Source organism: Struthio camelus, chromosome 4 (assembly GCF_040807025.1).
Source record: "Struthio camelus isolate bStrCam1 chromosome 4, bStrCam1.hap1, whole genome shotgun sequence".
Classification (NCBI taxonomy): Eukaryota; Metazoa; Chordata; class Aves; order Struthioniformes; family Struthionidae; genus Struthio; species Struthio camelus.
The window spans coordinates 84,442,795-84,458,910 of NC_090945.1; the positions used below are offsets into that span (position 1 = coordinate 84,442,795).

The 16,116-nt window shown below is 44.2% G+C and overlaps 1 protein-coding gene across 12 annotated transcripts in view; it reads right to left on the bottom strand.

The window, feature by feature from the left end:
- Positions 1-16,116, bottom strand: part of SLC4A11 (solute carrier family 4 member 11) — a 103,093-nt gene that overhangs the window by 32,498 nt on the left and 54,479 nt on the right. For all 12 annotated transcript variants that reach the window (XM_068943810.1, XM_068943814.1, XM_068943804.1 and 9 more), the window contains 3 exons: positions 12,914-13,037; positions 9,375-9,581; positions 4,171-4,255 (listed from right to left, as the gene is read on the bottom strand). In XM_068943810.1, coding sequence (XP_068799911.1) covers positions 4,171-4,255; positions 9,375-9,581; positions 12,914-13,037 — 416 coding nt within the window. The remainder of the gene's footprint in view (positions 1-4,170; positions 4,256-9,374; positions 9,582-12,913; positions 13,038-16,116) is intronic.

Genomic DNA, 16,116 nt, shown 5'->3' on the forward strand with positions numbered 1-16,116 from the left:
AAGCTTTTATGCATCTTCAATGCATTTTCCTCCACTTCTGACAAAAAAAGACTTAAAATAGAACTGTGAACCCAGGTCACGATGCCACAAAGCATCCAACAAACCAGTCCTCAAATGAGCTTTGAACCTTTACACCCAGATGACATTCAGGAAGGAAGGGCTGCAGAGTGATGCAAGAGCTTGCCCCATCATCTGACCTAGGGCAAGAGAGGCCCAAGAGAAGGGAAAAAGGGCTTCTCCAAATGCTTTTGTTTCTTGTCTGCCCACAAGAATGTCCCCCTGCCAAGTAAGGCAGTCACAGCAAATGCGTCAGGAGAGGTTCAGGATACACCATAGCAGAGCTGCAGTCAACATTTCTGCAGGTTTAAGTCCCGTGTTACTCAGGTGGCCAGTAATACAAAGCTCGCCTTGCAAATCGCATTTACCCCAGCACCTTTAACCCTTCTAGCCATGTCCACATTACAGGGTTCTTCAGAGACCTCCCCTCCGCAAACCACCAGCACCACCAAGGTGCAAGGACTTTACTAGCAGATGGATCATGTTATTCACATGAGCTAGTTACAGACCCTCTGCAGGACCAAGGACAGAGAGGAATTCACATTTCCAGCTGAGCTATTCATGCACCAAGACAGACAGGCTGAGGACAAGGGTGGGGGAAGAGTACTGCGCAAGCCTCAGCTCTCCTTTCAGGCAGAGAGGGTGCAGTGAAATGTCCAAACCCAGAAAGAGCCCAGTGTTGAAGCTCACCATAAAAAAAAACACAGACACCTCAAAATTTTCCCTGGGTATTCCAGATGCTACATGCATAAGCATTTATATGGTGTATTCCTCTGTGTAGTAGCAGGAAAAATGCAAAGAGTAAAGGTAGTAACTTTAAGCAGTTGCAGGAAACTTGTAGCAGAGCCCAGGCAGATTCTGCACCCTCATTCAAACCAGTCTCTCAAAATCTGAAAGTTTCAGAAAGCTCCTAGTGTTCAATCTAGTGTTGAAAGAGTAATAAAACGTACAAGTGTCCTGTGCCTATTGACAGGCTCAGGATGAAGCGCTGCACAAAAAATTTAAGAAAGCAGAACCTCATAAACAAGGGTTGCAGCTGTTACTAGGAGACTACACAAGTTGTCTTAATTCCAACTTTAAGGGAAAATTACAAGTTCTCTTAGGTTCAGCACAGTCTAACTTCTTATCTTCAGATGCTCCTGCTAAGAGACACCTCTCACAAGACACCCACACCAAAGTCCTGCAGCTAGAGCTTAGAAAACTTTCTTGATTCTTGCACATTCAGTTGTGGAAGCTAAACTGCAGGAAGAGGGGAAAAACCCACCACTCTCCACCCAACAAAACTTCTGTAATCTAAAGCAGACCTAAGCTTGACAAAAATCTTAACCTGGATGGAAAAACAACAAACCACCACACTGCCAAAAACACATATAAGTTTTAGAGATGACTCCTTTTTTCCTCCCAAGTCACAATGGCTAAGGATAATTTAATAGCCAACTTTGCCTAGCATGAATAAGACCAGTGACACAAGAGCCCAACTGACAAAACACTTGTGGCCCTACAAAACCTTTGCTATTTATCTCCCTATTTTTAATTGGTTTATCTGTCCAAATCAAAACCTGAGGATGCTTCTCAGATTGAGGATTTAGAGACTCCAAACATCTAAAAAAAGCATCTTTGTAACTCAGATCTCTGATGATGCATGTGGCTGTCTGGAGCGCATATATTTGGATTGCTCAAATCCCCATTGTTCTGGTACGCTGCTACTTTGAAATGGTCCAGGAGTTTTACATTCCTGACCACCTTCATTCTTGGTGGCTTATGGCAGATGCTTAGCCCTCCATCTGGTTTTCATTCCATGCAGATCCTTAAAGAATTCATCTTACTTTCCAGCCTCTGGGAAGAAGTGGCACATACTAACTTTCCCCCCCTCTCCTCATTCTGTGTGAAAGAGCACAACGGCTATAAGGCGAGCATTTCACACTAAGTTGTGCTAGTTCTTGAGTTTGCATCTCTGGTTCTCCAGAAATTGTATAATGATGCACAGACACCTTTTAATATACTTTTGCATTTTATACCAAAACAATTCTCTGGAATATTTGTCATACTGGATCCTCAGTATGACAGCATTTCATCACTTCAGTGCAGATGCAACTGAGAGGAAGACTGGAAACAATTTACAAGTTAGTCAGTTCGTGCACTTCGTTTAGGCTAAGCCTGGTCTATATACAGTGGTTCCTGAGAGCCCTCTGGGGAAAGCTTGCTAGCCTGGTCATAGCCAACAGTCTCAGGGCTGAGTTAGGCATGCACAGGTTACTTAGGATGTCTGCAGACCCAGAACAAGGACCCTGAAATGTATTTCCAACTCTGACAGTAGGACTGTGGCATGACTCATTCATGCCTGCAAACCTGTTCCTGCTGAACATGGGATGCTGACAGCCAAAGACAGATGCAGATACTGCGGTCTTGAAGTGCATGTGGGTCCCCATAGCATGCTACTCCCTGAGAGGTGGTCTTGCAGCATTTCCCCTCTGAACTGCTTCGCTATCCCTTCACAATGAAGGGTTCGACAGTTCAGCAGCCTTACAAAGCAATAGTTGTAGAGATGAAGCATCCTGAACTCATTCCAGAGGTGTGCAAATTAGGGGCTCAAGTCCCATGCCAGATTTGGTACCAACAATGCACACGCTATGAAACAATTCCCCTCCCCCCCAACAGGCTTCTCACTGCTATCCTGAAAATAGTTTCTTGTCCCTTTTCCTCCACAAATACAGGCCCATAGTCCCGAGAGAATCTAGCTTTAAGGGCTTGACCTCGAATGGAGGTTCTCCTCCTTGCACACCAGGCCTCTTTGAAATAGTTTCACTCCAGTAGTTACAAAGAACCTGCAGAAAGCATCCTGCACTCCATCACCACATCCAGTGAGCAGCGTGGCCTGTTTTACTCTTCCCAGACTAGATGCTCAAGATCCACAAAAGCATTGCAGACTGCTGACTGCAAAACTCATCAAGGTGGGTGAAGTTGCTACCTCATGCGTGCTTCCAGCCAGTAAAGCTGACTTTGCATGTGAATCGACCACCTTGGGACAGAGCTCAGCAAGTCCCCCAGACGGGCAGAGCCTCTCCTTCAGTGCAGAAGCCAACTGCTGCACTCCATTGGCGTAGCAGGCCATGATGAAATGGATGAGTCAAGGACACATATCCATGCCCCAAACACACTGGCTCTCAGCTTGGCACATGAGCTTAAGTTGCCAAGGAAGGTGGCTTTATGCTAAAAGCACTTGTCTGTAAACAGGGTTTGGGTATGCATCCTATTTTCTCATGCCAACTCCAAGGGTCATAGTCCTTAGAAGAGGTGCAGTGACAATCACATCTTGAGCTATGGAGGATTTAACAGCAGGAACGTGTTTGACAGAGCTTGAGACTATCCCTGCCTACATTCTACATTATTATTTTATGCAAAATTTTGGTTTCGATTCCAGATATTGAATTTATTAACAAACTCCCAAATAAGCTACAAGAAACTGCATGTGCTTTGAAGTCAGGCTGAGGCTTTGTAACCATGGTTTGCCCAGAGGACTTTGTATAGACTTTAAACTTTTGCTTGCAAAAATTCTTAAGTGGACAGGGAGAAAATGACTCTTAAAATTGACATGACCATAGCAGGAGCTATATAAAACCTGAAGCCTGAGGCTCTATATAAACACTGCATTGCTGCTTCTGTGTTCTCACTACAGCAGACAAGCTATATCCGGTTTTCAAAAGGCACCAAGCTGAAGTTACTGCAGCTCGGGCTTTGTTTGAGCATCACCACCACCGCTATCAGCGCTGGCTTGCAAATATGGCGGGAAGGGCCTGTTGGGCAAGTGCTGACTAATTAGGTTGTAATGAGCTATTCTGTGTCTGCATATAACTATAATCAACCCATTGCTTAATGAGAATTAAAGTTTTCTACATACAGCGAGCGTCTTCACGAAGGGAACACCGAAAGCTTCTCGTCTATGATGTGCCATGTTGGCTATTTATAGGCTTTTATCAACATATTCTTTTAAATAAGAAATGAGCGTGCTATTACACATTTCAAAGAACATGTTCAATGCACACTGTAAACAGGACATCATATCACAAAAATTTTAAATCAGGCCAAAGCTTCCATAAACACTGGCCAACATACCGTCAGTGAAGTCCAAAGCGTACACTGGAAATCTTCGTGCAATGTCATCAGAAATCCCCTTGCCAACATTGAGAAACTCATGCAACTAAAGAAAGGAAGGAAGTGCTGTGTCAGTTTAAAGGCTCATGTATTGTTAAAGAGATTAACCTCCTTATTCAATACTGATAGGAGAAAAACTGGTCATTTTGAATAGGGCATTCAAATCAGGTTTTGTAATGATAATAAAAATAAACCCTTTTCACTTCAATAGCAATTTATACCCTCTGAAGCATTGTAAAAAGAAAAAAAAAGAGTCCTCAGACCACTGTATTTTCTTCCCTTCCTTCCCTTCTCCCCGTTCATATCCCCGCTTCACAGGTGAGGGAGCTGACACAGAACATGGGAATGACCATCCAAAAAACCCTTGGCCAATGACAAGATTAGACCTCGGGTGCTGGGTAATGCCTAGGTACCCGCACCAACAACATCAGGTCAGAGCTGCCCTCCCACCCCCTCCCAGCCAAAATCTCTCTCTTCAGATCCCACCAGGAAAACTCTTCCCCAGATTCATGCAAAAACTCTGGAAGGGGGTCTCTATTAAGTGCTCTCTTCCTCAACATCTCCAAAGGGGAAAGACCTCAAACCAAAATAGTAAGGAAACTGTCTACACCTCAAGCTCCACCGAAAGGAAATAGCCTGGAATAACTTCAGACAACCAAGTCTTCTGTCCAAAAAGAAAACAAAAACACCACGCACGGAGTAAGGTCACTGTGAAGGGGTTCCAAAAACCTGACACATTTCCTTTCATTTCTTGTTTGGGGACCTGCAAGGTGCAAGGTATTTGTTTACAAGATCTGATGTGCACCACAGGCAACACAGAGCTTTTTAGAAATACATGACAGCTGTTATTGACTTACATCCTCCCAATTTTCACAACTAGATCCTTAAAGAAAACACATGGAAAGCATCAGAGTAGGCAACGCTTGCAAATGAGACACCCGCTAACTTTTTTTTTTTTGCCATCTTCAACTCAGAGTACAAATACTCCTCCAAAAATCAAATGCACCTTTTTGCAGCGCTAATTACCCTAGCCAACTCACGTGACATATTTCACATGTTTCTTGCAGACTTGGACATAGAATATGCACTACCTCTGCTAGAGAGTGTAATAGGAGGGAAATAAATAAATCACAGACCCAATACCTATCCAACAAACTCAACACAGCATAGACATTTTCCTAAATTCTTTAGCTAGCCTATGTGTTATGAAGTCTGACAGAAACTACTGCTTTACGAATGAGTTAATGCTACACTGTTCATTTAACAGGTAAACAAAGCTTCACCTTCCCTCATGGGACTCACCTGCCTTGCAGTGCCTATGAATTCAGAGCCATATCACAAAGTAAAACCTCTAACCCACATCAAAACAAAATCTCTCCTTTAGAGAAAATACACGCCTGCCAAAGCGATCAGAACTTTAGGTGCAAAAGATCGTTCAGAAGACTAACTCCTTTGTCAGTCACTATCACATCTCTCATTTCAGTTAGAGTCAATTCTGTTTCCCTGAGCATGTTACCAATATACCTGTATGCAGGAGAATTTTAAGTCTCTATCCCGAACAGTCAGAAAGACAGACCCCTGCATATCACCTGCATTTTAATCATCTGGGAAAACTTCGAACTTAAACTATATACAGCTTTGTCCAAAATGTGCTTATTGGTTTGAAAGGGATTTTTTTTTCCCCCCCTCACGTCCCAGAAAAATACATTCCTAAAGGCACGAGTCAGAGAATCACAATAGCTTTAATGAGTGATATGTTTACTTGTCTCGCCGCAGCACCAAGCGGAGGGGAAGGATGCTCAGTGTAGCTCACTGTCAGGGAAAGAAACGATGGCAGGCACACGCTTGCTGCTGGCCCGGGGCTGAGCACTGGGTGGGCAGGGAAGGGGCATATTGCCCTTACTATTTTAAGCAGCAGTGACCACGCAGAAGAAATTAAGCATTACCCGTCTTCTTGCCCTGCAAGGCAAGCTGAGGAAATTTGAAAGGAGAGACAACGGGTTATGTTTGAGAGACCTGCTCCCTTCATACAGTTATTTTACCTGTGCAAGTTTAGCTTGGCAGTCAAGTAGTGCTCAGCAGTGCTGTTTCTAGAGAGATCACCAACAACAAATTTGTGGCTAAATACCAGGGAAGGCCATTTCTTCTTACAAAGAACACTTCCTTTTACCTTCCTCTCTGCTCAGCTAAAGCTTACACTCAACTTCGGTTACACCAAGGAGAGAAGGGAGCCAATTTACCAATCTGGGAAATTACTGCCCTTCTACCTTTACTTTTATCCCTCAACCCATTCACTATGTGTCTTCATTGTTTGATTCTATCCCAGACATACTCCAGTCTGGCTTTTGCTTCCTGCCCTCTGAGCTTGCGCCTCCCATGATTTTCGATAATCTTGGCAAGCAAAACACTGTTGCCTCACTCTTACTCCTCTTCATTTACTTCTCCCTCATTTGGGAGAAGTTTGGCTGGTCCTCCTTTCCTCTCTTTAGTGGTGGCACCTCTCTCATGGCCCCATCTGTAGTCTTCTCGATGCAACATGCTAGTACTGGGTGGCTTGATTCAGAAGGCCTCTTTTCCAGAGCTACATCCCTCCACACTAGGCTAAAGTCTGATTAGCCTTTAGAAATAACAGCTCAAGTACACAACACAACCTCCTTCAAGCTCCTACTCTCTCCTTCTGCAAGTCCTTCGAGTACTTTGTGTTCCCCCTAATAGAGGCAGGGGTAAAAGGCAGCAAAAAGGAGCGCACACATACACAAAAAAAAAAAAAAAAACACCTTGCTCAGAATCCATGAAACCTCCACTTCTCCACTTTCCATGTTACAAACTCCTTCAAGTCTCTTGCCATAAACTGCTCTTGTCAGAGCAAGAGGTTAAGACAGTTCTGAGTTACACAAACAGAAAATATTTGATCCAATGACACCAACCCCTTATCTCAGGCTTCACCTAAAAAAGCAAGGGCAGTAGAATGCTTCACATAGCACATGGCCACATCATCCTCTCTCCTGCTGATAGAGAGCCTTCTCAGCAAATTCACACCTCCGTCACACACGCAGGTATAACATGGACACAAACTGCAGCTAGAAAGCATTAAAACTTCTCTACTAACAAAAGTAGAAACACAATAGCCCAGTAAGAGGGCTTCAGGCTGATATCTTATGGCTGAAAGCACAGTGTCTTGACTAAATTGTCCTCCAAGATGAGCCAAAGCAGACTTACCGTTTGCTTGTAGGCACAGCACAGTATACAACTGTCTCATACCCCCTTCAACATTTTAGGAGAGGTAAAAAATGAGCACTTGCAGAAAAATCTCACTCACTCACATGGCATTTGAGGTCTATTTCTCGCCTGTCACCGCAGGATAAGTGAAAAAAGGGAGGCAGAAGATACATCTTCATGCTACCAATAGACTTGACTCCCATGCCCTCCTTTCAGGGGGCTTACTTGTATAATACAGTAGCACCACATTAGGGTATTTTTTTTCACTTGGGGTGGTTCACAGGTTGTAATTACACTCTTGTCTCATATGAGTTAGTTATCACAGTAACTGCTCCCTTTCTTGCAGGCTATCACATAGAGCAGGCAAAGGGGGAGGACTACTGGAGATGGTGCTCTCACGAACTGCTGAATGCAGAACCACCACCCCAAATCAACCTCACTTCTCCAGGCAAAGGTTTGTTTGCCAAAAATACGGCAAGATATCTCCATACCAGCTCTTAAGATCTATGCTGGCAAATCCACTTAGGGCAGTGGGAGCGTTCTACCAAGAGACACCAGAAAGCACAATTACTACCATGCCTGCATCTCCTGAGAGCTGAAGGACAAAACATCTACAAAAACAAGGACTGACCAAGTCAGTAAGACTAAGAATGGCCAAGAACAAGCACTAAAGAAATAGGTACAGCTATTTACAGGACTGTCTCAGAGCGGTCAAAGGTCTGCCTGGCCAAGATTTCTTGCCAAGCTAGGCGCATATAGGGACCACCACTTCTCACAGCTAAACACCTAATCAGATCAGCACTGCTAGCATGGAAACCAGTCGTCTTGCTCACAGAATCAGAGAGCAGAAATCTCTATACAGACTTTTGAAAAAAGCTGCTTTTTGCTGAAGACCAAGGTGTTCTGCAGACACAGAGCTAGTGCTCTACCAGCAGTCCCTTTGAGGTACTGAGATCAAGGGGTTAAACCTGCTTCACTTATGGTGCAGCAATTAGTCCAAATATCATCACTCTGAATGACTTCGCTTTAAAGAACATTTCCGGACTTGTCCTGCAAACTTAAGATCCAGTAGGTATGGGGGGGTTTGGGGAGGGGGGAGGGGGAGGTCTAGCAGAGTTCAAACCACTACCTATAAGGGAAGATACTCTGCTGAAAAAGCCAGCATGGGCTTTGCTCATTTCCAGATGTGCAGATCAAACCCTGAATTCTACTCCAGGAAAAATAAAAGTGGTAAGTTACCAGCCACCACACCACAGGCAACCCAAAGCTTTACGGTTATTTGTAATTTAGGAACAAGAGTAGCAGGCTAGAGATGGCACAAACCAGTTTGTTTTTCAGGTACATCGCTTAGCTAAAGAATGAATTTATGAACGGAAAAGAAACGTAGTGACCAATACACAGGAAATTCCAGAAAAGAAGGCTGAGTTACAGCATTTCCCTCAAACTTCAGAGTACAAAGCCAGTATGTTTTACAGAGCTACAGATCAAACAGCAAGTCTGGTGAAGTACCAACAGGCAACTTTCAAGTGAAATTACCAGTGGGGACAGCCAAGAAGTCTTTTAACTGTAGGAAAGACAAGCAGCAGCTTCTTCACAGATTTCTCCTAATTGTAAGGATTAAATACCTCGGGTTGACAAGGTGCAGTGACCGATTAATCCCACTCTCAACTAGGCATCTGGAAGCAAAGCCTTGCAACCATTTCAACCCCTTGCTGTTCTGTCCTGTCAACATCTGCACCTTTAAAGTGTCTTCCTTAGATTTATGACAGGAGTTGAACAATGTGAACATAGAGCAGCTGTTTGTAGAAACCTCTGTACAGAGTTTGCTAGGTGGGCCTGATGGACACAAGCATCGCAACTTCTTTGCCTCCTTACCCACAAACCCTTGCGGTTACGCGTTTAGGCACCGCTGTAGCAGAAAGATAGGAGATGTTGGCCAGTCTTACCTTGAGCGGCTTAGGACTGTGCGACTTATGCCCATCGCTCATTGCTGAGGGTCTCTGATTCACCACCGTCAGCAAGTGACGTTGGTGGACTAAGGCTTCCTTGAACTCCTCTTCAGTTTTAGTTTCTAGAAGTTTCTGTCGAAAGGTTATGTCTGAAAACATTGTGGCAAAGGTCCGGCCCACTTCTGTGGCAGTTTTGGTACTTTTCTGAGGAGGAGATGTGGCAGGGAAAGAAAGATGAAGAACAAGTTAAGCTTTTTCTTTTCCTCCCCTCTCCCAAAACTTTTCTTTCACTCCCAGAAGGGAAAGCTGCTGGCTTGTCCCTTCCAGTACCATTAGCTGAATAGCAAGTCATCCCATTGCCTGGCTTTCAGGACCCCAGAGATTCCCAACAGAGAAAGGCATACGTGGAAGTTGTTCCGGATTGGAACATACCAACCACAGCAGCAGCTCCATGCACACCTTGACATACTGGCCCTGAGAAGCATGGATCAGTCTGTCTGTCAACTTACCAGGGCATGAACCAAAACTGAATCATGCTGAGCACATGTTTTTATCCCCCTGGCCTCCCTCAAGGCTACTAAGACTAAATAAGGGTCCGTGCTATCCTACAGTGTCTCATGCCTTACTGCTACTGCAAAGACACAGTAGTCAAGGCTCCTGCAGGGTGGAGGTGTCTGGATATAGTTTCCAGGAGACTAGGATTATTGTGCACACCTGCTTCACCAGCTTTCTATTTTCTGGGCATTAAAACCCAGTTTGGTTGGTTTCTCTGGGGCAATTCTGGCAGAAGCGGAGATTTAGAGCTCTCAGCTAAAGTAACTACAGGCACAGGGAAAAGCAGAGGAAATAAGCAGCTGGGCATGCATACAGGTAGCATTGTCTGTCTTCACCAACAAATGCCTGGAAGGGCAGGAGACTCAAAAGCATGGAAAAAAAAGAAGTGCCTATTCACAGGCTTTAACATTTCTGTGAGCTACAGGCCTGATGTTTGAGGGTACAGCTTAAACTGTACCAAAAATCACTTTCCCATTACCCCAAGCACATTGTAAATTAGATACAAAGGCAACAGTAAGGGAGATTGAGTTCTCCACTCCTGCACAAAACAGCCAAGTCCACCCACTTCAAATCCTGACCTGTTCAACTGCTTGCATCACTTTGGTCAGGGCAGAAAGAAGATACCTGCCAAGGCAGCTTCCAAGCTGCGCAGAATCAGAGCTAAGACTAAGAGCTAAGCTTCTGATGCAATGCTTTAAACGCTCTCTTTTGCTATACTCAGCATCCTTCCTACAGCCACTGCTAGAGACACCCAAACAGTCACCCTCCTTCAGAAAGCCTCCAAATTCCTAGCATTATTGTGAAAAGTAGTAGTGAGCATACGTTATTGATCTGAATTAATTGTCATGATTCACAACAAAGCAGATGAACCATTTCTTCATGAACACAACCAAATTAATTCAGTACTGCTTGATGCAGAGGCATGGACATGTGGGTGGCACTGCACTAGTCCCAGAGGCAACCTTTAAACACTAATTGCTCTCTCACACTGATCTGCCTCCTCCTCTCCATCACACACTTCCCCTCTTCTATGACAGCCAAAGTCACTTCAGACACGCTCGCTTCACTTTCAGCTTCCAGAGAAGGTTTGGATTGAAGATCTGCTAGAGAGCTTGTTTTGAGGGCTTTTAAGCTTGGTCCATCCAGATTAAACTAGCCTGGATCTGTCAGCAGGGGAAGCGCAAAGGCTTCATTTCACCTCTGAGAAGCAGTCTCCTTGGGCTGAGCACTGCAAAGAGTTACTTCAACTTGCCTAACGCTGCTCACTTTCTCTGCTTTCCCACTTTAACTTGTCTTTCCCAGATACAGGCAGAGATCAACTGTTTGGAGGAAGAACATAGATTTACACAACGCTCAAATCTTTCTTTCCATTCTCTACGTTAAAGATCAAAGAACTGTATTCCTTAGCACAACAGATGCCCATTCTCTTGGCTTTTTTCCTCCCTCCACGCGGGGCTCATTTAATCTGTTACTGTCAGCAGGTTAATTATTTTAACTGCTGTACCAGAAATGCGCACTTAGAGCTGGCTAGATCATCTCATTTAAAGTGAATCATATTGGCAACTGCAGCTCTGCTTGGCCTCCACTCCCTTTCCTTAATTTGATGCTGTCCATTAGAATTGCAAACTTTCAGGATACAAGCGGATGCAGAGCTGTTTGCTGGGTGCTTTGCACGTAGCTGGCTGGAGATAAGCTAACTGCCATACAATGAGAGATCAATGCAATTGCAAGCCTGTTCAGTTGTTTGCTTGCTCCTTTTCATAGGGGACATCAATATGTTTTCAGGCTGTAGGGTTTAAGATCTATGCCAAAAGCATTGAACCACTCAGTCTGGAGAGATCTGCCAAAAATCCTGGGAAATAAGGAAACATCAGTATTTCCATTTAAACAAGGGTGGTGGCGGAGGGGGAAGAGACAGACTAGACTAGAAGGTCCCAGGGTCACATAGATAGTACTAAGAAGCAGGATTTCAATCTGCATGTCTCACATTTCAGAGAAGCTCTCCAACCTCTCCAGCACCTCCCAGGAGCATAGATGCAATAGCCCCAAAGTGTAACCAGACAGCTTAAGTGTGAAAACGTCTTGAGCTTTGAACCGCTCAGCCATTAGTTAGCAGGACACACACACTCACTGACACGATCAAGTCTGCGCTCCAGTGCTTTCTAGAAAGTGGGAACAGTGATCCCCAACTGACCTTAATATTCACCACCTTATTGTGAAGAACAAGTGCGTGACTAGGTCATATGTTGGCACTGTCTACACTGCAGAACAAGCAAGTACACCTAAGCAAGCTTTAACCTTGTTGTTTCAGGTAACAACTACGAAGATGCATCCACAAGGACCTCAGAACAATCTAACCTTACAGTCTAACCTTAGCCTGCCCTGGGTCCCAACTAGCGTCACCCTTACTGCAGTAGAACTCACAGAACCACATCTCCCCGTTAGCTAGATCAAGGAATCCACAACTGCCACAGCTGCATCTACACTGTAGCAGAGTTTGGTCAAGAGGATTTGCTGGGAAACAACGCAAATATGGAAGATCAGCTGCAGACCTAAAAGAGTCTTTTGCAAGGATGGCTTTAACCAGAAACAGCCTCCTTTACCTCCAAAACAGGCAGCTAAGCCAGTAAAGCTGGTGGAAGAAAAGTCTAGAGAGTATTACACGCAGTAATCACAGATTGTAGTATTTAACAAGAGTTGAGTGTATGGAGACTACAGACACTTGACTTGCGGCGTTCCATCCCCACGTCAGGATAGAGGCCATTCTCCAGTATACGACAGGGATGCAGTTCATTGTAATCTATCCCTCCTGCACTGTTACAATACAATCTTCACAACTGCTGGGAAAGTCTCAGACCTTGTCACATCCCATTACGGTTTTAAAAAGAGTGGGTTGTCAATAACCTGCAGAGGAAACCATGGAAAAACAGTCCTGGGAGAATCCTCTGAAGTACCAGAGCAAACAAGAGAGCAACACTCACCATTTTAGGAGGAGCCAGGACTAATATCACAAATCTCACTTCGCAGGAATTTTCACCCCAATTCTGAGGCCTCTCCAGACGGCTGATGCAAACATGACGTCGCTGAAGGGACTTTATAGTGCAACTGTCAAGGGAGAGAGCATGACTGTATCTCAAGCATTATGAAACACACTGTGCTTCTCCTGGTGTGCAAGGTTTATAAAGAAACATTTCAGTTGTGTGAAACACACAATATGCTGTTGTGAAAGGTTCACTTCTTAAGTCTCTAACAGTGACTTTAAATTACTTTCAGCCTGATTAGCGCTTTTGTAGAAGCTGACCTCCATGCTTTTATGGGAAATAGCTTTCAAAATTAAAAGGCTTATTCTAGTTCTTCCCCATCCGCTTTTTAACAGCCAAAAAGAGTCCAAAGGCAAGAACATAACCTGCATTTGCAGTGCTACAGAGGCTCCTGCTAAAAGGCCCTCTTAAAAAAAAAAGCCAAACACCAAAATTAATGGTAAGCACTTCACACCTCCAAAAGCATTTCGGGAGATGAAATGAAATGAAACTGAAAAAGTTGAGGCAAGGTGCCAAACCAACACGTTTCAGTTTCTTCTTGTGCTTTGGGTGGATCTCAATATCTGTTTCAATGGCTTTCCCCTTTTGCTCTCAGCTGTTTTCCCCTTTCTGTTAAGGATGTGTTACAAAAACCAAGCTGACCTCCATGCTTAATGCCTGGGTGGGCTGTAGCAGGCTGAATTACTTCTCAGATGTAAGTCTCCAGTTGCAATCCAGGTGACTGCACTAGGCACAGAAAGGCCATTTGATTAAGCAGGACTCCCATAACTAAGACCAGTGACCAGTTGTTTGAAACTGAGACCATCTTTTAAGACCGTGAAATGCTATGTCTGTCTCCACACTGGGACATTTAAACAAAGCTGTGGTCCTCCAGGAGACCATCATCTTTCCTGTTGGAAAGTCAAGAAAAGCAGCAAAGTGACTTGGTGCAGTTGCACAACGCCATGGCAACAGCAGCAGGTTAATACCAGCCTGGACTGCAGCCTTCATTCCCATAAAAGCCTCCTAATACTGCACAGCTCTTCTGGAAAGTACTGGCGAGACAGGTGCACAGGTTTTGCCTAGACACTGAAGGTGGTATAGAAGCATCTGTTCTCCCACCTCAGAGTGCTTTTTTTGTGGTTCAAAATCACTTGAACTGTTTGTTCATTCCTTTTTTATCCAGCAAACACCTATCGCAGTAAATCATCGCTCATTTAATTTCTTCTCCAAAATTACAGCCCATCTTTCCTTCCAACATGTATTCTCAAGCTCATGCATCCTGAAGGCCATTCCAGCAATGGCTCCTGAAGCTAGAGACGTACTACTTAGGTGGACAGGACATGGAGACATTACGGAGAACTACTTTAAAAAAAATGTAACTTGTGCATAAAGTCATCCTTACCAAGTATTTCCTCAGTGAGTTTCTTTCCAATAGGCAATCAGGAAGTCATCTGATTCATGCAAATTAATCTGACAAAGCCACTTATTAAGAAAGGGGAACTTTCAAACAGCTTTATTGGCATGCTATGGGCTATGAGGAAGACGACAGTATTTCATGCATTTCTTAACTATTTCTTACCACAGCCCCTTGGCCTTTTTTTCTACTCAAATCAGTCTTGGAAGGACAGAAGAAAAAAATACTACACAAAAAACTAGGAAAATCCTAAAATTAGAAACTACAGTGACTGAAAATACAGTACAAGCTATCCTCTTTCTCTAGGCTTATAACGCCTATGGTTTGGAGGCTACAGTCAATACCTGATTTAGTTCAGAACCTACAACAGTCCCTGTCTGCCTTTCCTTCCCAAAGGATGAAATAAGAACAGTCAACAGCAGCTTTCACAAATGGAGCCCCTTGGTAGTGATCCTGCCATGGCTGGACAGCATGCAAGTTACCTCTTGATACAGCAAACTGATAGGGCAAATACATTAACTCTGGGCTTTAGACTAATGGGAGAACCATAAAGTTGGCCAATATCTTTGGTCATCTTGCCTTCATCCATCTACACCAATAAACCACGTGAACAGGGCAGTGAATAGTTAAGGCAGCAACAGGAAAACCACCATTGTATTCTGCTCTGTTCTCAGTCAGCATTTTCATTCCTCAGCCTCTGAGCTCACCGATTAAGTTACTTGCTTTGAAAAGGAGGGCTTTCTGGCATTATTAGCATCACTCCTATTCTGGAGATGGTCAGAAGCAGATACCTACTGCACAGAAGACTGTACTAACACTTTCCAAACGCTATCCCTCTCTGAGCTTGTCTACAAGTCAGGGAGCATGTAACCTAGCAAGAAACTATTGAACTGCAAAGCATAGCCAGATAAGGCTTATTACAAGGCAAGGACTGGTCACATCAGCACATGCCCCAGTGCTGGAAGTGGGGAAGGACATCAAGGCATATAGGTGAACAAAAGCTCGTACTCGTCGCACAGGTACAAGTTACCACCCATGTCTCAGGGATACTGGTTGGCAGTACCTCTGAGGTGCCTACTTGCCTGCTCCTGCCACAGTTGAGTAAATCCAAGACCTGATACATCACAAAAAAAGGAATTTCAGCTTGCTCCTACCTGATACCAGCATGCAGGAACCTTTCTCCCCTTGCTACAGTATGTGAAGTCATGTTGTAATGCAGCAGTTATTTGGAAAAATCTATTATAATAGGGCTATAATTAATCAACCTACCCATTCTTCAGACTAGAGTTCTGCAGCTAGCTTTCTCTGAAGTGAGACTTACGCTTTAGCTCCAATAACCGAACTCAAAGGCTATGCTTTCCAGAGATGACAGTACTGCCGACAGTGCCAGTCTACAGGGCAACAATATCACTTCAACTTTTTAAGAGCTTCTTGAGCTAAGGGGCAAGGGGGTGGGGGAGAGACCTAACTCTTTTAAAGGTTGTTCGAGACCTAACTCTTTTAAAGGTTGTTCTTTGTCACTGGCTCCCTTTCACATACAAGTCAAAGCCTGCCACTTCTCTCTAGAGATGTTCTCTGCGTTCTTTACGGCCACCCCAAACCTTTTCATTTTTCTGAACAAGAAATTTGCAATTTCCCTTGCCTTGAGGGACTGGGAATCTTAGCAATACGAACACCTCATAATACTCTTGCAATACTGAAAGATTTAGCAATGCTGAGCACAGTCACAAGACACCAGGAAACCCTC